Source organism: Gopherus flavomarginatus, chromosome 4 (genome assembly GCF_025201925.1).
Source record: "Gopherus flavomarginatus isolate rGopFla2 chromosome 4, rGopFla2.mat.asm, whole genome shotgun sequence".
Classification (NCBI taxonomy): domain Eukaryota; kingdom Metazoa; phylum Chordata; order Testudines; family Testudinidae; genus Gopherus; species Gopherus flavomarginatus.
The window spans coordinates 116,445,527-116,469,751 of record NC_066620.1 but is presented as its reverse complement, the minus strand read 5'-3'; the positions used below and the strand labels follow the sequence as shown (position 1 = coordinate 116,469,751).

General features: G+C 42.5%; 2 protein-coding genes across 3 annotated transcripts in view; one reads left to right on the top strand and one right to left on the bottom strand.

Moving 5' to 3' along the window:
• The window catches only part of AKAP7 (A-kinase anchoring protein 7), a 145,200-nt gene that overhangs the window by 60,838 nt on the left and 60,137 nt on the right, over positions 1 to 24,225 (top strand). For both annotated transcript variants that reach the window (XM_050949987.1, XM_050949986.1), the window contains exons 6-7: positions 7,499 to 7,611; positions 20,709 to 20,853. In XM_050949987.1, the coding sequence (XP_050805944.1) occupies positions 7,499 to 7,611; positions 20,709 to 20,853 (258 nt within the window). The remainder of the gene's footprint in view (positions 1 to 7,498; positions 7,612 to 20,708; positions 20,854 to 24,225) is intronic.
• Positions 14,724 to 17,260, bottom strand: MSH5 (mutS homolog 5). Its single transcript, XM_050949551.1, has one exon. The coding sequence runs from the start codon at positions 17,256 to 17,258 to the stop codon at positions 14,724 to 14,726; it is 2,535 nt and encodes an 844-aa protein (XP_050805508.1). The 5' UTR covers positions 17,259 to 17,260.

Here is a 24,225-nt window from a genome sequence, read left to right as displayed (position 1 = left end):
AAACTCAAACATGCAAACAAATCTCACATTGAATATGGCCATATCATTAGAATGCACCTGCTCGATAACTAAATGGTACAGCCTATTTACATTAACATTAGCTTAACAACTAGAAACTCTAATATTGACGCTGCTGTGTTACTTCATCTCTAGCTGCTGTATTCATACCAAAATATTTTCAAATAACTTGCTTTTACATTCTAAAGGGCCAAAATTCAGCGTGGTTGTAACTTCAATAAGGTTGTTAATTTGGCACTTTAATGGAAAAGCTCTTGACATAAAACCAGGTTCCCAAACTTTGCTATAGTGTTCCTTCTCTAAATACAGGAAAAATATTGCAGTCTTCCATGTATAAATTGAATTGGATGAAGGACCATGAACGAAAGAAAATAAATGTGCATTTTAGAGTATATTTTAAACCAAATGGACAGACCTACCCTACTAATTTCCCTATTTCAGGGTTAAATTCACCCCTATGCAGAGGGCCAGCCTCAAGTGAGATGTAAGTGGTTCGCTGGCCCTCTGCACAGGGATGAATTTCACCTTTATCGGGTTAATTTTTGCTTTGGTGTGTTTATGTAGAATTCAGCCTATTGAATATTTGCTACTCTGCAGCTAAAATGAATAAGTATTTATGAAGAAACTTGCACAAATACAGACAGATGATATCTTCCTTTCCAAATGCAAACGGATGGACATCATACCAAATGGACTAAAGGTAAAAAATCCACTGCTGTCTACATACGATACAGACCACAGTGAGAGATTATGCCATACTCTATCAAAAAAACTGAGGAACCACCTGATCAGCATCCTATACAGCAAACAGGAAAACATCAAAAAAGAGCTCTCCAACCTGGAGACTCTCATAAATAACCAAACTTCCATACAAACGAACGGACTTCACTAAAATAAGACAGGAGATCTACATTACTCACTTCACCTCTCTAGAAAGAAAAAAGGACTGCAAGCTGTCTAAACTCCTACCTGCCACATGGGGCCACAACCGTGGTACCCCTAATCCACCCAGCAACATCGTCAATCTATCCAACCACACACACAGCCCAGAAGAAAAGTCTGTCCTATCTCAGGGACCCTCTTTCTGCCCTGCCACCCCCACAAACATGATACAGTTCTGTGGCGGTCTGGAAGCCTACTTTCACCATCTCCGACTCGGGGAATACTTTCAGGATAACACTGAACAGCCCACTGATACAGTTACCCTCCCACTAACAGCACAACAAAAAGAACTCCACATGGACTCCTCCTGAAGGTCGAAATGACAGGCTGGACCTATACATAGAATGCTTCCGCCGACGTGCCCAAGCAGAAATTGTGGAAAAACAATATTGCTTGCCTCATAACCTAAGTCGTGCAGAACGCAATGCCATCCACAGCCTCAGAAACCACCCTGACATTATCATCAAAGAGGCTGATAAAGGAGATGCTGTTGTCATCATGAACAGGTCTGACTAACAAAAGGAAGCTGTCAGACAACTCTCCAATATCAAATTCTACAGGCCACTTCCCTCAGATCCCACTGAGGAATACACTAAGAAACTGCACCATCTACTCAGGACACTCCCTACACTAACACTGGAACAGATCAACATACCCTTAGAGCCCCGACCAGGGTTATTCTATCTACTACCCAAGATCCACAAACCCGGAAATCCTGGACACCCCATCATCTCGGGCATTGGCACTCTCACTGAAGGACTGTCTGAATATGTGGACCCTCTACTCAGACCCTAGGCCACCAGCACTCCCAGCTATTTCCTGAGGAAACTACGATGCATTGGTGACTTTCCAGAAAGCACCATCCTAGCCACCATGGATGTAGAGGCTCTCTACACAAACATCCCACACACAGATGGAATACAAGCTGTCAGGAACAGTATCCCTGATGATGCCACAGCACAACTGGTTGCTGAGCTCTATGCCTTTATCCTCACACACAGCTATTTCAAATCTGATGACAATATATATCTCCAGATCAGTGGCACCGCTATGGGTACCCGCATGGCCCCACAATATGCCAACATTTTTATGGCTGACCTGGAACAATGCTTCCTCAGCTCTCATCCACTCACGCCCCTTCTCTACCTATGCTACATTGATGACATCTTCATCGTCTGGCCCCAGGGGAAGGAGACTCTGGAAAAATTCCACCACGAGTTCAACAGCTTCCAGCCCACCATCAGCCTCAGCCTGGACCAATCTACACGGGAGGTCCACTTCTTAGACACCACGGTGCAAATAAGTGATGGTCACATTAACACCACCCTATACCGAAAACCTACTGACCGCTATGCCTACCTTCATGCCTCCAGCTTCCATCCCGGGCACACCACATGATCCGTTGTCTACAGCCAAGCACTGAGGTACAACCGCATCTGCTCTAACCCCTCAGACAGAGACCAATACCTACAAAAACTCCACCAAGCATTCTCAAAAGTACAATACCTGCATGAGGAAATAAGGAAACAGATCAACAGAGCCAGACGTGTACCCAGAAGCCTCCTACTGCAAGACAAACCCAAGAAAGAAACCAACAGGACTCCACTGTCCATCACATACAGTCCCCAGCTAAAACCCCTCCAGCGCATCATCAGGGATCTACAACCCATCCTGGACAGGGCCGGCTCCAGGCCACAGCGTGCCAAGCGGGTGCTTGGGGCAGCATGCTGCGGGGGGCACTCTGCCTGTTGCCGGGAGGGTGGCAGGCGGCTCCGGTGGACCTCCTGCAGGCGTGCCTGCGGAGGGTCCGCTGGTCCTGCGGCTCCGGTGGAGCATCCGCAGGCACGCCTGCGGGAGGTCCACCGGAGCCGCAGGACCACCGGACCCCCCCTGCAGGGAAGCCTGCGGGAGGTCCACCGGAGCCGCGGGATCGGCGAGCGGCAGAGCACCCCCTGTGGTGTGCCGCCATGCTTGGGGCGGCGAAATTGCTAGAACTGGCCCTGATCCTGGACAATGATCCCACACTTTCACAGGCCTTGAGTGGCTGGCCAGTCCTCACCCACAGACAGCCTGCCAACCTGAAGCATATTGTCACCAGTAACTGCACACCGCACCATAATAACTCTAACTCAGGAACCAATCCATGCAACAAACCTCGATGCCAACTCTGCCCACTTATCTACACCAGCGACACCATCACAGGACCTAACCAGATCTGCCACATCATTACCAGTTCATTCACCACCAATGTAATATACGCTATCATATGCCAGCAGTGCCCCTCTGCTATGTACATTGGCCAAACTGGACAGTCTCTATGGAAAAGGATAAATGGACACAAATCAGATATTAGGAATGGCAATATACAAAAACCTGTAGGAGAGCACTTCAACCTCCCTGGCCACACTATAGCAGACCTTAAGGTGGCCATCCTGCAGCAGAAAAACTTCAGGACCAGACTTCAAAGAGAAACTGCTGAGCTTCAGTTCATCTGCAAATTTGACACCATCAGCTCAGGATTAAACAAAGACTGTGAATGGCTTGCCAACTACAAAACCAGTTTCTCCTCCCTTGGTTTTCACACCTCAACTGCTAGAAGAGGGCCTCATCCTCCTTGATTGAACTAACCTCGTTATCTCTAGCCTGCTTCTTGCTTGCATATATATATCTGCCCCTGGAAATTTCCACTACATGCATCCGACAAAGTGGGTGTTCACCCACGAAAGTTCATGCTCCAAAACGTCTGTTAGTCTATAAGGTGCCACAGGACTCTTCGCTGCTTTTACAGGTCCAGACAGGGCTGGCTCTAGCCATTTCGCCGCCCCAAGCACGATGGCACGCTGCGGGGGGCGCTCCGCCGCTCGCCGGTCCAGCGGCTCCGGTGGATCTCCCGCAGGAGTCCCTGCGGAGGATTTGCCGGTCCCGCGGCTCCGGTGGACCACCCGCAGGCGTGCCTGCAGATGCTCCAGTGGAGCCGTGGGACCGGCAGACCCTCCGCAGGGACTCCTGCAGGAGGTCCACCGGAGCCGCCTGCCACCCTCCTGGCAACTGGCAGAGTGACCCCCGCGGCATGCCGCCCCAAGCACGCACTTGGCGCACTGGGGCCTGGAGCCAGCCCAGGGTCTAGATTAACACGGCTACCCCTCTGATACTTAAGTATTTACACTGCCTACCACCACATGCATTTTGTCTGGACTCTCCCTTGGCAGAGAAGAGAAACAATATTTATACCGAGTTCTTATATAGCACTCATCAGTAGATTTCCACGTGTCTTCCAAAAGAACAAGCAGATGTTCTTAGGGGGAAGAAGCTTCTCGTGACCGAACTTTATTTCTCCCCAAGAATAGTGAGGCGTTTCAAGGGGGAGCCCATTGTTGCATAAAGCCCAGTGGGTCTGGAAGGTGGAGAAAAGGCAAGGCAGCTTATATCATTTTAGCATTTATTATTTTATTTATGGTAGTACGTGGATGCCCAAACTAAGAGCAGTGCCCTTTGGGTTAGGTAATGTACACATGGACAGAGAGACAGTCCCTGCCTTTAAGAGCTTAAAGTCAAAATAGACAAGACAAAGGATAGGAGGGAGACAGAAGCATAGAGAGGAGCAGTGACTTGCCCAATGCCTGCAGCAGGTTGGCGGCAGAGCTCGGAATAGAACCCAGGAGTATTATTTCATGCTATGAAATGTTAAAAATATGCTACTGAATGTATCTGCATATGCATGGCTAGGATAAGTACTAGTGAAAATCAGTTGATCTAGGAGTCCATTTTCCTTCCATCCGACCTCACCTCCTTATTGGACATAGTGGGGCTCCTTGAGTTAAGAGCTAGTCAAAAAAAGGGGAGCAATTTTGCAAAAAAAAAAAAAAAATTAATTTCCACGGATGCCAACAGAACTTCTGGAGTTTGTTAGTTACTTTTGGCTACTATAAATATAGGGCTGGATCCTGTTCCCATTGAAGTCAATAGGAGTTTTGCCATTGACTTCAGTGGGAGCAGATTCCAGTCTACAGAGATTTGTAGGGTTTTAGTCCTGCAAGTAAATAAAGCCACTATCATGTTTAGAATGCGCACAACATATTCTCTCTTTTCTGTTATAAAATGTTATTCTCTATGGAGAAAACCTTCAGTCCTATTTCTTGCCAGAACTGCCAGGTTGGGCACTGATGAGAAAATGAAGAGTGGTTCCTTTCCAGAGACTGTGAATCTTCTCCACAGAACCACTTCTCAACCAGTGTTACAGCCTTGAGGATTTAATAGGACAGGTCACAGAACCCTGATATGCCCCCTCTGCAGGTATGGGAAGAGCTACATAGAAGCGAATCTTTCAGTCCACTGTGCCCTTCCTATCCGTATTGCCTTGGTGTGCAGGAAACTACCCTAGAATTCATCTGCACACAGTGCAGGGGGTGCACCCCACAACCAATCCTGTTCACTCCCTCTTACCAGTTCCACTACCAGAACCCTTGATGGCCACAGAAACAAGCAAAGGATTGAGCCTTATGTATTCTTTAAATAAGTGCTATTACTGTAGTTTATTTTCTGTTTTAAAAAGCTGAAACCAATCAAAATTAACTGCAAAACAAACCTCTGTGTGTGTGGGCACGCAGAAACATGCAATACATGAACACATTTTGGTAAGGATATTTTTTATTACGTATAGGCCTTATACTACAAACACTTAAGCATGTGCACAACTCAATACTTGAATAGTTTTATTGAACTCAAATTGGCATATCATGAAATGTGTGCATAAGTGATTGCAGGATCCAGACCTATATTTTAAATATATGGCCAAGTGACAACTACTTACAGGTAGGTGTTCTTTTAGCAAACTGAAAAAATTAAAAAATAAATATGGTAAAATCCTCTGGATTTTAAAAACAGTATGATGGTATCTTTCATAATTTAAGTTTCTTTTAAAAATACACTATAAAATTATACCTTAAAAACCTAAATTTTTTTTTCTTAACTAATTTTATGAATAGGCTATTTTTAGTTTTAGTTATGTATTTTTACAGAGTGCGTTTGGGGGAAATATTCACTTAAAGAATATGAAAGGTAATGTGGAGTTATGCCTTTTCAAATACAGAGGATTTTCTCTACAACATACTGTAACCACAGCTTTAAATTAGACCAATTTTAAGCTCAAAACTTTGCAGTGTCTCTTTAGATCTTGATCCTATGAAGGCTTAGGCACATTCTTAACTTTACATACTGTGTGAGGCATCCCACTGAAAACACTAACGGCTTGTGTACAGACACAAATACTCAGGAAGTTAAGGCAAATCAATTAAAGGTGAAAAGTCAAGGAACATATATTAAAGCTCATTTAACCCCAAACCTCTCCTCCCCACTGACTCCATATGTGGATGATCTCATTCAGGAGTAAAGTGACCTTAATTTGCTGTTACTTAATACTCATACTTTAACCTGTTTAGTCTTTTTATAAAAACAGAATAGTCAGGAAACAAGTTTTAGTTTTAATTTTCTAAGGTGTCATTTCAGAGAGTATTTAAAAAAAAAATGACCAAGGAGGATTAAGACCACTCTACTCCTAAGTGAGAGCATCCACATGGGAGATTAACATTCTTTAACTTATGCACATTGATTTCACATATTTAGTTGATCCACCTTAACTTTCCTGAATGTTCCAGTATAGCCATGCCCTAGTATGTACAGTTGCAAACACCCTATGTAGTGTTCAAGCTGGCTAACTCTAGATAGTATCTGGTCTAATGGGGTGCAAGACCACTAGGGTAGATTTCATTAATGTTGATTGTAGTTCTGGTGATTTAACTTCCAGTAAGTTTAACATTTATATTGCTCTAGGTAGATGAGCTGGGAGGGAGTAAGAGAGGTCAATATAGAAGCTTTGCCTAGCTTTGGATGTAGGCAAATAGCCACATGAAAAAGAAAATTTCCAGTCTTCTCAGTCAGTTGAACTGCACATTCCACTTTACACAGGTGTCAGAAAGGCAACAGATAGTTAAAAATAAATAAAAAGCAAATGTCTAACTGTGAAGCACTGGTGAAGAACATCAGATTTGATCTATTCTCAATCTTTGCCCTTCACAGTTAGGTCAAAGTTGGTGATTATTAAGCAAAATTCCCTTGGCCTGAAATGGTCATTCAAATAAGGACCATAGAATTTGACACAGAATAGCTTTGTCTAATGAATTTCATCATCCATAACTATTCTTTTGTAATTTGCAATTGCTTCAATCATTGCAATCCCTGAACAATTGAAATGTAAAGGTACTATTCAGATTTTAGACTAGATATTGATTGGTTTAAATAGATTGCCAATGATTTCTTTTTAAATGAAGTAACTTGTGTCCCAGATCAGCTGCAATTATCAAATTGCTCTGTTCAGATATAACATGCAGTTTGAAGGAAACTAGAAAGCTGTCTTTCCCTTCTTATTGATTATCTTCACTTTTCACATGGGATGGATGTGACTCGTATTACAGTTAAAAGCACATTTTTAAGCATCCACAGTATTTGATATTTTAGGGCCTCTGCATTTTTCATTCTCCAGAGACCATGAAGAAGATATTTCAAGAAAAGGGCATCTTGGCAGGAGAAAACAGAGCTTTTAAACCTCACTTGACCTTCATGAAGCTGTCAAAATCACCAGGGCTACGTAAGCAGGTAAGCTCAAATTTGATGCAGCACGACAGCAGCCATCCCAAAAGTTTATTTTAGAGAACAAACGGTAAGCACACTAGTTTTACTTTAGCTATATTCTAGAGCAGTCAAGGTTCGACTTCTTTGTAACCAGGTGGACTGGTAAGACTTTAAAATATTAGTCTTTTACGAAAACAGTGAATATGTAAAATATTTTGTCCAAAGTTGTACTACAAAATACTACTCTTGATAGTCTCGATATGTTAACAATTATGGTCTATTTTCTCTTGCAAAAGAATCTAAAGATTACAATTATTGTCTGGATTATTGCTCCAGTGTACCTTAAATAAAGATTTTTGAATTATACGGAAATTAACTGTCCAGCATGTAGGACTACTGACTCTGGAATGAAGAGCATTTATAATAATATGAGTTGATAGATCATATCTTTCAGGCTGCCTTTTTTGGGGGAGGTCGTCCTGTTTTTCTTGCAACTGCATTATCCTCTCCCAGTGGCATTCCGCTTTCCATTCTAATGGGAAAACAAAAAAGGCAAGCAACTTTCTGCATGAACCAAAGCACAGTAATTGAGGATCAGCCATAAGGGCAAGCTATTTTAACTTCATATTCTTTGCTAACAATGTTTAATTATGTATGCTGATGTGAACAGATGCAGAAGAGATCTCCAAAATATTTGTTCTTTGTCTCAGCTTTTGGTTGTGTAAATGAGATACTCATTTGTTCATTGCAAGTTATTTATTAATCTATATAGTGTTATCCAATACTCTGAGATGGAGCTAATTCAACAGATCAAAACCATATCTGACTTTCATTCTTTTTGTACTTTTGAACTAACTTCCTCTCCTCCCCCTTCTACACTTCATTGTCTCTGAAGCTTACAAAAAAAATGGTGGGGGAGAGTGCTGTTTCAATAAACCTGGGATGAAATCCTCATCTCACTGAAGTCAATGCAAAACTCCTATTGACTTTAACTGAGACAGGATTTCCTCTAGGGTATTTTGAAAGTGCTAAGTAATAAACATTTGTTTTATTTGAGCTTAACTCAGTTTTAAGAACTCATTCAGTTATACTGAACCCAAGTGTTACATTTTTTTTCCCTTTGGTGAGCTGGGGAAACAATTGCTTCACTGCAGTGTTGACAGAAACAATATGAACTGTTTAGGTCAGTTGATTTTATAAAAAATACTTTGTAGTAAATGTGCTTAGAATACATGTATTTGAAATAACTTTACTAATTGCAAAATTTACTCTCTGTTGTTTGATAATATAGTGTACAAATTTTAGCAATGTTTGTCCCATCTTTTGAGGTGGTCTTGATAAGAAAAGTCAGGGGCATTCATTATAGTTGTGATTGTCTTCTAAACCTGCTAAAATAATTACTGTCTGTCTGAAGTTTAGTTTATAATAGACAGACTTGTCTGAGGAGACACCTGGAAAGTCAAGTTACATTTTATGTGCAACTGGAGGTATGTAAGCATTGCGACATCAGGGTACCAACTTCAGGAACAGATGCTCTGTCTAGCATAAATAAAGAAGATTCCAAGCAATCCAATTATAGCAATACTACGTGAAACAATATAAAAGGTGTGGAATTCCTCAGGTACAGCTTTCCCCATTAGACCATAGTTTGTTTGTATGGTCCACCTATTGAGGTCCTGATTAATCAATACACTCAAAGGACATGCTTAAATACTTTGTTATCTCCTGGGGTAAGCCCCCTGTTTTATCTAAGATAAAAAAAGTTGTTTTTCTTTCTTTTTCCTATCTCCTGTTTATCACATGAAAAAAGTGGCAGCTTTAACCTAAGTTTGTTTTTAATAGTAGATTGTCACAGAATGGCTTTGTTTCACTTGGTTGTTGAACCATACTACTTTATTTAATCTTTTAAAAACTTTTATGTAGTATCAAGACACACATTGTGTGTGCTGGGTGCTATATAAGCAAAAATGTTACCATGTTTGTCTTCCGTTTTTTGGAAAATAGAGACAAGAGATAAAATTAATTAAATGTACAAGGTTATTATTTATCATGGGGTACAAGTAATGTACTGAGAAAGACTTATGCTTCTTGTGTGCAGTTGAAACATTGATTTGTTTGGATTGTTTTCTGTTGACACTGTGTGGCAGAAAAGACCAGTTTCTAAACAAAGTTCATAATCCATATCTGGATTATGCACAGTATGTATTGTGACCTCTCTCTTTTTACTGCATATGCTGTGCTGAATTCCAGGACAAGCAAGAAAAGAGATACGACACATCCTTTTAACTACACTCTTATAGTTAACTATTACTTGCCTTACTCATGCAAAACTCCACACTAGATTCTTTGATTATAAATAGTACATCAATAAAGGTAACGATGGTAAGAAAGAGAACAAACATAAAAGCAATCATGGACACAAAAGTGTGACCCACAATAACTATTTAATCCAAGTTTTCATTCCACTCCAGTTCCCATTATGATGTTACATCATTTTACACCGAGCTATATTTCCATGCAACTATTTTTTTCTGCCCCTGTATAGCAATTTATGTGAATTTCTTATCATTCTCTTCTTTGATATGCATAAGTAAAGTTATTCCTGGAACTAGCATTATTTGTCAAAATATTGCATGAAAAGAAAAGGTGCTGTTGACATTGTTTAAAATGTATACATAAAAAGCTAAAGTATTTTATTTTGATAAACATTACAGGGAAAATGTTTACAAACAACGTTGGGAGTACCACTAACAGGTATCAAAAATGCTTAAGTAGAAAATTATATAGTTGGATTGAATAAAATCTTGGATTGTAAAACAGTCTTTCTTGAATACAACTTTAAAGATACACCACAGTAGTTTAAGGGCATAACAAACATAAAAGGTAGGAAATCAAGGAAGGAACTAAAGACTTCAGGACAAGTTCTGGCTGACATGGCATAGCACTTACTATTGTAAAAGTCACACTACTGTGTAGAGATCTTCATTAACCACACACAGTTATTTCTAATTTTGTTATTTATTTTAATGTCAGAGGCCAGTAGGGTGTATGAGATATTTACTATTTTCCCAATGTGCATTATTTACATTTAATCAACATTATGCTGCCCTGTACTCTAATGTGTTGGTCTCCACAGTAGCTAATAACAAAATCAAATTACTGTCATCCTAATTCATATTACTTCTCCAGAACACTGAATAATAAATATACTAGTGGCTTAGCTATTAAGTGATGTGCCATAGAAAAATACCATGGGAGACTGATATTAAATAACAGTAAACACTATTAAATGGGATATTTCTTTGTCAAAACTCTCTCCATCTTAAGAAGCAGCATTTACTATCATTCTTTGTTTCCTATTGTTTAATCAGTTCTTTGTGCACATTTCCTCTTAGTATAGTAAATAAACAAAGCATAAAAAGGTGAAAATAACACATTTTAACAACAGTTTAAATGAATTTTTAGATCATGCAACAGTATTACAAGTAACTGAGAAAAATTAATAAAGGTTATCGTAGGAAGAGCATATATATAACATTGTAAAGTAACAGCTGATAGATAAAAAATAATTTAAAATACAAACCAATGGATTGATAGTTATAAACATTCAGGACAGAAGTAATTAAAATTTTGGGGTTTTCTGTCTTAAAAAAGCAGTTAAACCAACCCTTCAGAGGATTACTGATCTCACTAAATTTATTTAAATTACATTTTGGGAAAATTGATAAAACGTTCCATTTCTCCATCTATTGCAAATATGCCTAGAGCTTCAGGGGAAAAGATAGAAAATTCTTGAGGAACAAAAATTCTGAAAAGTTACTTTTCCAAAGCTGTAAAATATTTAATAAAAGAAATTACTGAGTTCAAAATGAAGGTTCTGTAACTCTACAGAGGTATGAAAAGTAAGTCTCTTCAAGAGATTACCCTTAAGACATTTAAAGCTACAGAAAAGTAAAAAGTCAGACTTCTTTTATTTAATGGAATAGAAGCTAATGAAGGATAAAACCATTAGCTGCTACATTTACATGGAGTTAATTGGATGAGAGAAAATTTCTCTGGAATTCTGCCTCCCTCCTCCCCCAGTTTCTCAGGTGAGAAAAAGAACATAGTTTACAATAATTGATGGAAGTGGAAGACAGTTAATCAAACTTGGTCCCTTAGGTCCAGTGGGACAATTTTGGGGACGAATGAGTTAATTGAAAAGTTCCCCCAAATGCTGATACCACATTCTCCATTCCTACCTAGGACTAGGAGCTCCTATGGAAGGAGATAACATGAAACAATTTAGGTCCTGATCCTGGAAAGACTTGAGCATATGCATATCTTTATGCATGTGTGTAAGTCTTTCCAGGGCTGGGGCCTTCAACAATAAAATATATGGGGCAGGTACCATATCTTCTATGCATTGTCCAGTGCTGGACACACATTGCCTACAATATATAATGAAAGAAGTGAGTTCGTTTTGTGATTACAGACAACACTCCTATCCCCAGGTCTACCACTAACTGCTGTGTGACTTTGGTGAAATGAAGTACTGAGAGGTTGTGACTGACTCAATCTATTACTTATTTGCTATGAGACTTCATTGATAAATGCTGTACGGTGATTCAAAATCCTTCAATGCAAGGGGCTAAAGAACTGCAAATATTATTATAAAATTGAGTCCTTAAATTGTACTGCCTGACTATGCTGAATTTCTCTGATCATTTCTGCTTAATTAGGTCCTTAGTGAGTAAGACAAAATCATGTAATTACAAACCACAGGCAAGGCTATTTTAAAAGTAAAGGCACAAGGCCTGATTCATTGTTGCTCCGCAGCTTGCATAGTCACGGACAACATTTGCAAAGCAAATGCAATCAGATCGGGAATATTTTCAACTCACTTTGCAGTAATGTAAGTGACTGCACAGGGTGCAGTGCAGTGGTGATTTAGGCCCACAGGTAAATGAGTCTATGATTTAACTGCAGTGATAAGTTAATTGCATAGTTGCTGCACATTGTTTTGAAGACAGTACATTATATTTCTACTGGAAACAATAGTAACTGCCTGTTGCTGTAATTTATCCCTGTTGTCGTTTCCTGTTAATTGTGTTAATTTGTCACCACTGTATGTTTTCTTTATTTGAATCTATAGTTGTATATTTTGTAGTCTGATAGCACACCACATAATACATTAAAGGAAAAATCACTACATTGCAACAAAATCAAAGTTCTGTCTCAATCAAAATCCTATTGATATGCAATCTGACTAATTAATTATACTTGCCATTTTCAGCTACATACACTAAACAAATTAGAAGATATTTAGCATTGAAAGTTATGAAGTTAATTTTTTTTCTTAGTGGCTGACTCATGCAAACCTTCTCTCATTTTAAGTAAAATCAGCGTATTTAGCTCCTTGAAACCACCATCCTCAAGCAAGTTCAGCATAAAGAAAATATAGTAGCACTCTCTATGTCTTCTGCTAGCTGTCCCGTGAGCAGTAATAGCATAGTTTTGGCATTCAGTCCTAGCTGTCAGATGCCCTGCCATTTTGGTTGGATGTGGCAGCTGAGTCAAGTTATCACATCACAAGAAAACTTGGCATACTGAGTCCTACTTCTGCTTTACTTATCTAACAATATGCTCTGCTGTTGCTGCTTGGTGCTATGAACATTTGTTATTACATCATTCGTCAAACATTGTCTTCACTAAAGATCCTTTCATTGATGGTCTGGACAAGGGGAGGGGGAGTGTGGAAGCAAAAGACTAGCCACCCCTTCCTCCCAATTCAATTTCCCCATCCTCAAATTTTCATTTAAAACTCAGAGAGAATTAAAATGTTAATCTCTGTCTTAAATTCTCAATACATTCTTCAATTCCCTTGCTTTCTGTATGTTTCTAAAAGTAAGTGGAGTCAAAAGTAATAAATTTTATATCCTCATAATATAGAACCCAAGGGGAGAGTAGTTCTTGTTTCAGCGAACCAAAATGCATCCTCACATGGTTCTGCCAATGCATGCTCATTTTGCCCTGCAACATTCCATTTATGACAGCTCCTAGCTTTTCCTGAGCAGAGACTGTCCATTAAGATAAATTATGTGATTGCTTTATTATGTGAACAAACAACCAGCAGCAAGCAGGATGAAACCACAATTAAATTTCTACTGGTGACCAATAATAAGCAGAGTTTGAATGTGGACTTTCCCAGAAGTAATACACTATAAGGTTGTTAAATCACCGCATCACCAACCCCCACTGAGTGTGCCATTTTTCTGGACAAGACAGTTAGTGGTGTAAGAAATGTCTTACAGCCCATGACATCACCCCATTTTCCCTTCTATTATCCTCATTCTCAATGCCCTGCACAGTTACAAATGTTTTTTTCTGACTCAAGGGAACAGGATACATATTTCTGTGCAATGTCTTGATCTTGATCTGAAAGTGACTAGAAGAGTCACTATAGTGTGATGCAACACACTCTCTTGCATTAGGGACTGAACACTTTACCCTTACAGTACTATCAGCTGAGGAAGGATGTATCATGGATAGGTCCCAAACTATGATCTTGTACACAATGACTATGTTATACTTCTATAGCACCTTTCATCTGTCAATCTTAAAGCACTTTACAAACCTTTAAGCCTCAATATGTGCTCTGAAGTAGTTAGATTATTATGTACTCATTTTACAAATGAGTAAACAGGTACAAAGAGGTTAAGACTTTACCCCAAGGTCACACAGATGGAAGAGAAACCAAGGTCCCTGACTTCCCGCCCTCCTGCACTGCTACTGCTAGATAAAAAGGTCACATCTCAGACAGATAAATAGCCACAACAGTTATTTGAAACAGGAAAAATGAAACATAACTTTTACAATAAAAATATTTTAAAACTTAAATATGGGGTCAGAGCATTGGTCAGAGACATTATTGATCATTGCAGAAGTTATTTCATTTCCTCTGGAGAACATAGATCTCTTGTCCATGGGGTTTTTCAGCTGGATATTGGGTGGTTGCTTCTGTATGTTGGATTGCATTTCATATTTGGAGTTGAAGAAAATTCACTGAAGGGATATTATTCCCATTAATATCAAAATTATAGGGACATTTTAAGCTTCTCCCACCAAAATGTTTGTGGTTTGACAGCAATGGAGGCCTATAGCATATAGTCCATTTTTCTAGGGTTACATGGGTACAGAATAGAGGCTGCGGAGGGCAGCACTTCCTGACTCATGAACTTCTCTAAGTCCACATGAGGGTCATCAAAGTCTAGGCAAAGGAACTTTTCCACCAGAGACTTGCATCTCTCTAGCTGGTTCCCTTTGGATGGATGATCAATACATCTAACAGGTTTTCCATTTCGGATAAGCTCTGATACTTCCATTCCTCGTGCAATCACTTTGGGTGGCATCCCAGCCAATGCAGCAATATTGGCAGCATGGCTAACAGTAGACACCCCCTCCTTGAGCTGATAGAAGAATATTAACTCATCTCCATCTTGGTGGGTCTCCATTGTCAGGTACTGCACAAGAGGGGTGTCAGGAAGGAGCTTCAGCTGCACCAAGCTGTGAAAATTAGTGGAGACAAAGACCTGCGGGCACTGAGTTCCTTGGTTGAGCCAGTACCTCAGCACAGCGGCCAGAAGGGAGAGGCCATCCACTGTGTTGGTCCCTTTGCCAAACTCATCAATGAGTACCAAGGACCTTTCAGTGGCATTGTTCACTGCTTTGGCAACCTGGTTGAGATCAATCATGAAAGTGGAGAGTCCCAAAGATACTGATTCTCTGCTGTGAATCCTGGTGTAAATCCCATCAACTGCCCCAATCTCAGCCTCTGCAGCAGGGACATAGCTGCCAATTAGGGCCATGAATGTTATAAGGCCCACCATTTTTAAGTATACACTCTTCCCAGATGAGTTAGGCCCTGTAAGGATCTTTATCCGCCCATTAGCCTCACCACTGTTCACAGGATTGGGCACAAAAGTCTTCGCACATAGCTCCATGAGTGGATGCCTGCCATCCTTGATGTAGATGCCATGGCGGTGGGTAAAGCATGGACGGCTGTAGCTATTCTCTCGAGCCATCACTGCCAGAGCTAGCAGCACATCTAGGTGCGCTGTGTACTCAATCACATTGTTAAGCACCGCGGACTTCTCCAAGATCTTTGTCTGCATCTGGTGCATGATAAGTGTTTCCTGGTCTCTGATCTCACAGTGCAGGTCGCCCAGAATGCTGTCTAGTTCCTTTGTCCTAGCACTTCTGTAATGCAGTTTATCCTCTGACAAGAACATGAAGTCCAGGCCTTCAATCTCAAAGTCACTCTTGTCCAACATTGTGGGCAGCCGTGGAATGGAAAGCAAGAATCCAATCAAGGGAATATAGATGACACAACAGGAAGGAATCCGATTGTCCAGGGTCTCCAATTCCTTCCGGGCCACCTCTGTAAGGAAGTCTGAGAGACCCATCAGTTTTCGTTTCTTTTCGTCAATGGTGGAATCCACATTGGGTCTGACAGTGAAGCGGTTTTCTGAGATACTGCCTTCAAAATCTACCACTTTGCTGATGAGACTGGCAATATAGTGCAGATCATCGGTGAAGACCTGTGAAATGGTCTGGAAGAGCTCGATGCTGCTAGGCAGGGAGCGGCATGTATCTCTGAGGCACACGGCACTATAAACTGTCTTGTAAAGTGCCTGCCAGTCACTGACCTTTGTATGTGAAAGAGTCATTCTTCTTAGAATCTGAGGTACATTTTTTATATTCTTGAGGCAGTCTTGAAGAGTCAGGACTGTTTCATGGTTCTGAGCCAGCAAGAAGAACTGAATAACATCCAGCCGTTTGTTCAGCTGTGTAAGGTTCCGGGTGGGCCGCATGAGCCACAACCTCATCAGTTTCTCTCCCCACTTGCACCTGCAGCGGTTCAAAATCCCATACAAACTGAGTCCTTCTTTCAGCCCACTGGCCAGCTTGTAAACAGAAGGATGCACCTCACTTTTAAATATCTGTAGGACACAGTAAGTATCTTGGTCCATATTCACAATATCCATGAGCACAAACTTTTTAAAGGCCAAGATGGGAACTCCGATTGTGCTATCTTCCAGTTCGACTCCGATCCGCCTCCTGTCAAGAAACTTCAACAGCCCACCTAATGCTCGTACCATGAGTGGGCTCTCAAAGGGAATGATGGAGGACAAATAGAGGATTTTCTCTGTTGCAGTCATATGAGAGGGAATGAAAGGGAATTGCCTAGATAGGATCCGCTGTTTGCTCACTTCCAGGCCAAAGTCCATATTGGGAAAGAGGACAATTTCTGGTTTGTCCACATCCCCAGTAGCAGCACCCATATTGGTCAGGAATTTGGCAATGTTGTGATCCTGCTTGGCACTAGTCACTATGCATCGAGGAAGGACTTCATCAATCACTTTCTGCAGCAGCTTGAGGTCTTCATTATCAGGCATGTCGGGCATGAAGTGGACTGAGCAGTCTCCTGTGTCATAATAAGTGATCCCCAGCTGCCCTATGTACCACAACACACACATGTATATCTGAGGTTGCTCTTGCTCCTCCTCTTGTTCAGGCACAGGTGGGGGTGGGAGACAATGGGTGTTCAGTGAAGCAGTGGTGCTCATTCTAGCTAGTTCCAGGAGCTGTGTTGCTGGTGAAGATGGACATTTTTGTTGGACACATCGCATAAGTCCCTTCCCCAGGAACAACTGACTCTCCTCACTTGTCCATTTTATCCACCTCCCAGCTACTACCCGATCCACTTCACTCCTCTCCCTCTCTGGGCCACCTGCCCCTTTTCCAACAGCTTTCTGCTGCTTGCATCAGTCCTCTCTACCCACACTCCTGCTGTATGCAAATCCTCTTCCCTCAAGAGGTAATGAGCAGGCTGTGTTGAACCACGAAATGAGTTGGATGGTTGGACTGAGAGTTTTGCTCTAGTAAGCCCCAAGTATCCCTGGTTAGTATGAATAATAATGAGGAATGGATCTCATTTCCTGTTGTGAGTACAGTGGGCTATAGACACTGCTCTGTAGAAATTAAAAGCTAGTGGAGTCAGCACCTAACTGCCTGCTTAGATATACAGTCACACTCCATAACTACGTGTATGGGCATACGTGAATGCACATGGAAATGACCATTTTATGCACACAGACCCACCTCCATGGGCACATTCACACAATGCCACCCCACACCCACTACCTACACACCCAGCACCACTCTGTAAGCCCCCTCTCCATATGAACTCACAACACACCACCCCAGGTGATCACATTAGTCTTACACATGCAGAGACCACTCCCCACAAAACAGTGGTTCATAACTCGCCCTCCCAGCTGCCACCCCCATAGCATAAACGTTCTCCCAGATCTCAGTTTTCTTCCTACCCACCCACCTCACATGTAAGCCAGGCAGCTCTTCTCGGGCTGGGGGCTTAACCTGCCTCTTTCTCCTTCCCCTACCAGCTGCATAGCACTCCCTCAGCCCAGTTTCTGATCAGGGCTGGACCCTGCCACACAGATACTGAGCTGGAATCTGTATCCCTGCCCATTCGTCATCTCCTTCCCCCCCTGTAGCGGGGTGGACCCCCGCTCCTGCCCTAATGGGCTTAAAACAGCCCTGGGGGAAGGCTATGGCTGGAGAAATCAGCTCTAAAAGCCTGGGCTAATTGGGGGAAGTGGCTGCAGCTGGGGATCTCCAGCCTGGAAAGCCTCAGGCTGCGGTCTAGCATTAGGCTAAAAGGTACTGGGGGTTGCAGAGGGCAGCCCAGGGGTAGGCCAAGGCAGCAGGTCCAAACCCTCCTTGCCAATGATGAGTAGGCTAATACTGCAGTCTGCCCCAGGGCATGGGGCTAGACGATGACTGGCAGTAGCCTTATGCTGAGGCGAGGTGGGTATAGTAGGTAGGGGTTCCCTGGGGAGGGGAGACCCTAAGACTGAGGGGTTACTGCCAGGGGGCAGCACCCCAGGTAAAAGGGCACTGGGGTCCAGGGAGGGGCACGGGGCCAGAGAACAGGCGGATCACCAGCCTGCAGAGGGTGCTCTGGAGCTGGAATGAGCTAATTCCCAGAAGTCACCAGCAGGAGGCGCCGCAGGGGTGAGTCCGCACGTCTACACCCTCCCACAGCTCACTACATCCCCTGACCCTACCTATCTCCCTTCTCACTTCCCCTGAAGAAGGCCCACCCAGTAATGCCACCTTTCTCCCCCCTACAGATCATACAGCATCCTCTAAACCCCACTGCGTCCACACACCTCCATAACCCTTCGCGGTACAGAGCACCACTCTCACCCGCCCCCCCATCCACACAGCTCTGCCCCCACACAGTGCTGTGGTCTGTAATTCTCCTCTAGCCCCCACGTACCATAGAGAGCAGCACTGTCCCGCAGTCTGGTCCTGCTCACTCAGTACCTCGTGGCAGCACAGGCCTGTCTTCACTGCTGCGAGGCTGGTGGCCGATCCTGGTTGTCTCTGTCCCTGCCTGGCGGCTCAGCGTTCTTTTGCCTCAGCTGCTCCGTCTCCCGCTCCCTCACTGAAAGTGAGGCGCTGAGGGCAAGGCGGGTGCTGATTGGCTGGCAGGTGCAGACTAGAGGGAGTCTCAGTCAGCAGCCCAGCCTGATGGCCAGCCAGGGACCCCAAAAGGGAGGCTGAGGAGCCAGAAATAAACATGCGTCAGGCACTACTCTATAATTCCTTCACCGCCCCCATGAAAAGACACTTCCTTTAAATGCCTCCAACATACAAGCACAGTTCCGTAACTGCCTCCCACCCACTCACAGACAAATGCCATTTCATAACCTCACCCCCACCAGAAGTACCAAGTTTTGTGCAGCTCTTGTATGGCTTTTTTGCAAATTTAATGAACTGCTATTTCTATTTGTACATAATTAGCACATAATTTGCATATCACCATAAACACCAGCATATTGTCAACACACCCCGACCCACACAGTAATGAGCGGATGTGGAGTGGCATTAAATTTGACAGCTGTGCCTGGTATTAGTGGGTAGAAGGGTGATTGCCTGGAGATACCATGTTGAGTGGGTGCTGTACGTGGAGGGCTGGATATTTTGCTGGTCATCTGGGGCTGGAGTATTTGCTGTAGGCTTCTGATTGATAGAGCCTGGTGCAGCTCACCAAGTGTGTACGCTTGATACCAATATTAGGCCTCCCATCTTGCAGTGATTTTGCTGCCTCTGCCAGCCACTACTGCCTCTTCCTGCCTGACTATAATCCAGCAGAGGGAGGCAGCAAAAGAGGAAGTTTAGCTGATGCCATAGCGGCCCCATGCAGTTGGAAGGCACAACTGCAGGCAAATGCCTACAGCCTGCTCACACCTTAGCTGCAGGTGTGAAAATCCAGCTGAAATGTCAGCAGGCAGGACAGAGCTGCCAAGTCTGTGTCACATGGCACAGCTGCCCCATACATGCTACCTTGTTACAATCCGACACCAAACATTTTCATCAGCAGTGCCCTGTAACTTCACTCCCCATTTGTAACATCTCTGTGCAAAAGCATTGACTCATAACTGCCTCCTCCCAATCAGTGCACTGAAAGAACCCTATTGTGTTAACGAGGCCAACAAGTTTACCCTAATGGTAAGCTTAATTGTAAAAAGTATATGAAAGTTTATAAATGTTAACAAGCAGGGCAAAAAACCTAGTTTGGCTAGGTAGAAACCACCATGCTCTGATGGCCCAAAGGCATGAGGAAGGCTGCCCTAAACAGCCAACTGGGATTCTCTCAATAGTGGGAAATTTTCCCTGAGTAGATTTGACATAGCCAATAATCCCCAGTTGTGTAATGACCCTTTGGGGGCTGTTACAAGCCATTGGAAGTTTGGGCTGCTCTAAGACTGCTCTAACTCATGCTGGGGACTGAACTGGCAGAGGGTCGGGTGGGGGTGGCAAAAAAGGTGGTATAATGCCACTCCCCCTACTTCTCCTCAGGTCCTGCACTGAGTACAGCTCAACCAGACCAAAGAATCAGACACTTTATAGTGTAAAGTTTTTTTTGTTTATATTTCTAAATGCATTCTAGAAAAACATTTGTTCCAAACAGAATCATAGAAAATAAATATGAAAATCTGGTCTCCTAGTGAAATGACTAACGTAATTTAATTTTGATTATTTAAAAGGTGAGAAAAATTGACCCACACCTATATGAGAATTTTAAAAGCCACTATTTTGGAGATGAAACCCTGTACCGCCTAGATCTTTGCTCCATGTTGAAAAAAAAGCAACCCAATGGCTACTATCACTGTGAGTCCTCTATCATGGTTGGTAAGTACAATACTATTTTGTGTTATTTCTTAATTTTATGAATTTTGTTTGAAATTGAAGAGGTTGATAAGCTGTTAGTACTGGGAATGTATGTCTGGCAAATCTTGCAGAAAAACGTTACATGGGCGTCAAATCCGAATTAAATATTGTAACATTTTGGCAGTTAAGCTACTTACTGCTCCCAACCAATGACACGTGCCTCAGCACTAGAGCTTCATGCTTCTATGTACTTTTGGCTTTCCCTCCCTTTCCTGTGTTAAGTTCAGCAAGCCCTGCAGGAAAGAAACTTAAATTAATTTCCATGTTAGTTCTTTACACGGACAGCTTGCAGGGTGGTGGTTTTAACAATGAGTTTGTCTGTTCAGCTTTGTTAAGAGCTGCCAGAAATAAACTTGAGTTGGAAGCAGTGGGCACAGATTAAAAAAAAAAAATTACAATAATGCCCAGAGCTCCAGTTAGGATCAGGACCTCATTATGTTAGACCAGGCCTGCACAACATGCGGCCCGCGGAGGCTCACTGTGTGGCCCGCAGGGGGATTCTAAATCCCACACACACGGTGCTCTGCGGGCAGCCCAGAGCCCTTTGAATCCCGACTGTGGCTGGGATTTAAAGGGCTCTGGGCTCCCCGTGGCTGGGATTTAAAGGGCTCTGGGCTCCACCCACTGCGGGCAGCCCAGAGCCCTTTGAATCTCATCCCGGCTCTGGCGGCCAGGCTGGGGCTGGGATTTAAAGGGCTCGGGCTCCCCTCAGCAGCAGGAGCTCTGGTCCCTTTAAATCCCTGCCCCAGCCCCGCAAAGCTCCAGTTCCCCCGGCTGCTGGAGCTCCGGGCCCTTTAATTTGCCCCTGAGGGCTCCTAGTCACCTCTTCAGCTGGGAGCCCCTGGTTGATTTAAAATAAAGTATCACCTCCCCACCCCCAACCTTCCTTTTTGGTCCACAGCTGTTTTGGTGGGGCAGCGCTGGGGAAAGAAGGTTTGTTTCTGCAGGGCTGAGTGGCGCTGGGGCGGGTTGTTTCCGTGGGGCCCGGAGGTCCTGGGGGGTATGTTTCCGTGGGGCCGTTGGGTTTTGGCCCTCAGCTGTTTTCTTTGGAGTAATGTGGCCCTCGCCACTTTACGAGTTGTGCAGGCCTGTGTTAGACGCTGTAGAAATGTGTATGAAGAGACAGTTTTTGCCCCAAAGAATTTACAGACTAAGGAGACAAGTGACACTTAAAGGGTGCACAAAGAGAAAAATACTTTTTTTCATACATGTATTTGCTTTTTTACCTATCATTAATTGGCTGATTTTGTATCAGTATTATGGTAGTGGTGGTGCTTGAGAACATATTTAAGGCAAGGAGAGGGTAGTGGCCATATCAGATCAGTTCAATTCAGTTCAGGGAGTGTGTTATCTGAACTAGTACAGCTGGTGTTTGTTTGATAACGTGGTATACCTGCCTAGAAAGGTTAAGAGCCATTGGGATAATTTCCATGTGCCAAAATTTGATAGGCAAGACTAACAACAACAGCCTCAAACTGTGTCATGTCTTAAGGTTCATGCTGAATGTTACTATAGCTCTTTTCTTTTACAATTTATAATTGTGAAAAAGAATATTCCTTTCAAAACACTACAGAAATGTACACAATAATAATCAAGAGCTCTTCTTGTGCTTCTTTTGGCAAGATGGCAGAGAGCAGTGTTCCAGCTCAAGAAGAAAATTGTCACATTTATTGGAACAGACCATGACTTACATTAAAGTAGCAGGGAAACACCTACTATCATTATGTATTCTTTTTTAAAAAGGCACCAGGAATAAGAAACTCTATGGAGAAAGACTCCAAAATTAAGACACTCATCACAGAAACAGAATTTTTTTTTTTTACTTCTCCTATATCTCGCAACATTTCCCCCCGACAAATTCCTAATCAAAACAGTTTTTAAAGTAACGTGAAACTAATCAGCAGCCACTCAAACAGGAAAAACCTCACATGGAGGCCCCTCTACTCTTCTGCATCCCACACCAAAGAATACTGGAGATATTTATGAAAATGTTCACCCTTAAAAAGAGTGAGAATTTCCGTAGAAGGGAAGGACAGTCCACGCAGTGATGTGAAAATCTTTCAAGACTACTACTTCCATCACTAGTAACTGAATGGAAACATCTTCTCTTTGGAACCTCCTGTTCTGTAAACAGCTCTAAGGGAAAACTGCCTCTTTTTCCTCAAGTCTTTGAAATCTCACAGCAAATAATCTCTATTTTCTGGGATGTTTCTAAGCATGTCCCCATATTATGCAAAACCTTTGAAGTGATGATATTCTAGGTACATTTGGTCCTGACTTAGTGCAGGGGGCTGAACTATAAGTCATCTCGAGGTTTCTTCCACCTTCTATTTCTATGATTCTAGGGTGAACATAATTATGGGAAATCTCTTCTGTTTTAAGCATATCCTCATCTAACCTTATGCTTCCAGTCAAGGAGATTTTGGTAAAAGAGTCAAATTTTTTATATAATTGGAGATATGCCTATCTCCTAGAACTGGAAGGGACCTTGCAAGATCATCAAGTCCAGCCCCCTGCCTTCACTAGCAAGACCAAGTTACTGATTTTTGCCCCAGATTCCTAAATGGCCCCCTCAAGGATTGAACTCACAACCCTGGGTTTAGCAGGCCAATGCTCAAACCACTGACAGGACTGTATCTGCATTACTCATTGTACCATTTTTTTTTAAAAGTTCTCTGGCGGATATTTTACTTAACACACAATAAAATATTTAGAAGTTACTTGTATAATTTACTATTCTTCTGGCTACCCTCAAAGATCTTACTACTTGCATTCCCAACACCATGCCAGAACTAAAACTGCAGTGTAGACCAAATGTGTCCATGCACAGCTGCTGCTGCCGTCTCTGAGTCAATAATTGTTTTGACCATCTTTATGCAAGTGCTGGCATTGGAATTCATTGTTTCCTGAAGCAATAAGCACACTGCTGAGTCATGAAGTCCAGAATTTTAATTTTGGCATTGTCATTGACTTACTGTGTTGTCCTGGACAAGTCACTTCACCTTTCTATTTCTATTTCTCCATCTGTAAAGTGAGGATAGTAATGCTCATTGACCTGTCTCACAGGAGAGTTGCGAGGATTTACTAGTCAATGTCTCTACAGTACTTTAAACATATAAGGGTCTAAAATGCTAAGTACCTGTCGCCAGTGATGATACTAGGCAATTTTAGTTTGCACTTGAGTTGTCTCTATTCTCACAAAATATAGAAAAATCACTTTTTTCATATTATACTGGAGGATATTGCACATGGCAAATGAAACACAGTCTGGAGTAGAAAAAGAACAGATTGGGATAGTTATGGTTGAATTATTGGTGACAGCAATGTGAAGAG

Coding starts and splice junctions, on each gene's coding strand:
- MSH5 (XM_050949551.1), bottom strand. CDS start 17,258: ATGCGATGTGTCCAACAAAAATGTCCATCTTCACCAGCAACACAGCTC.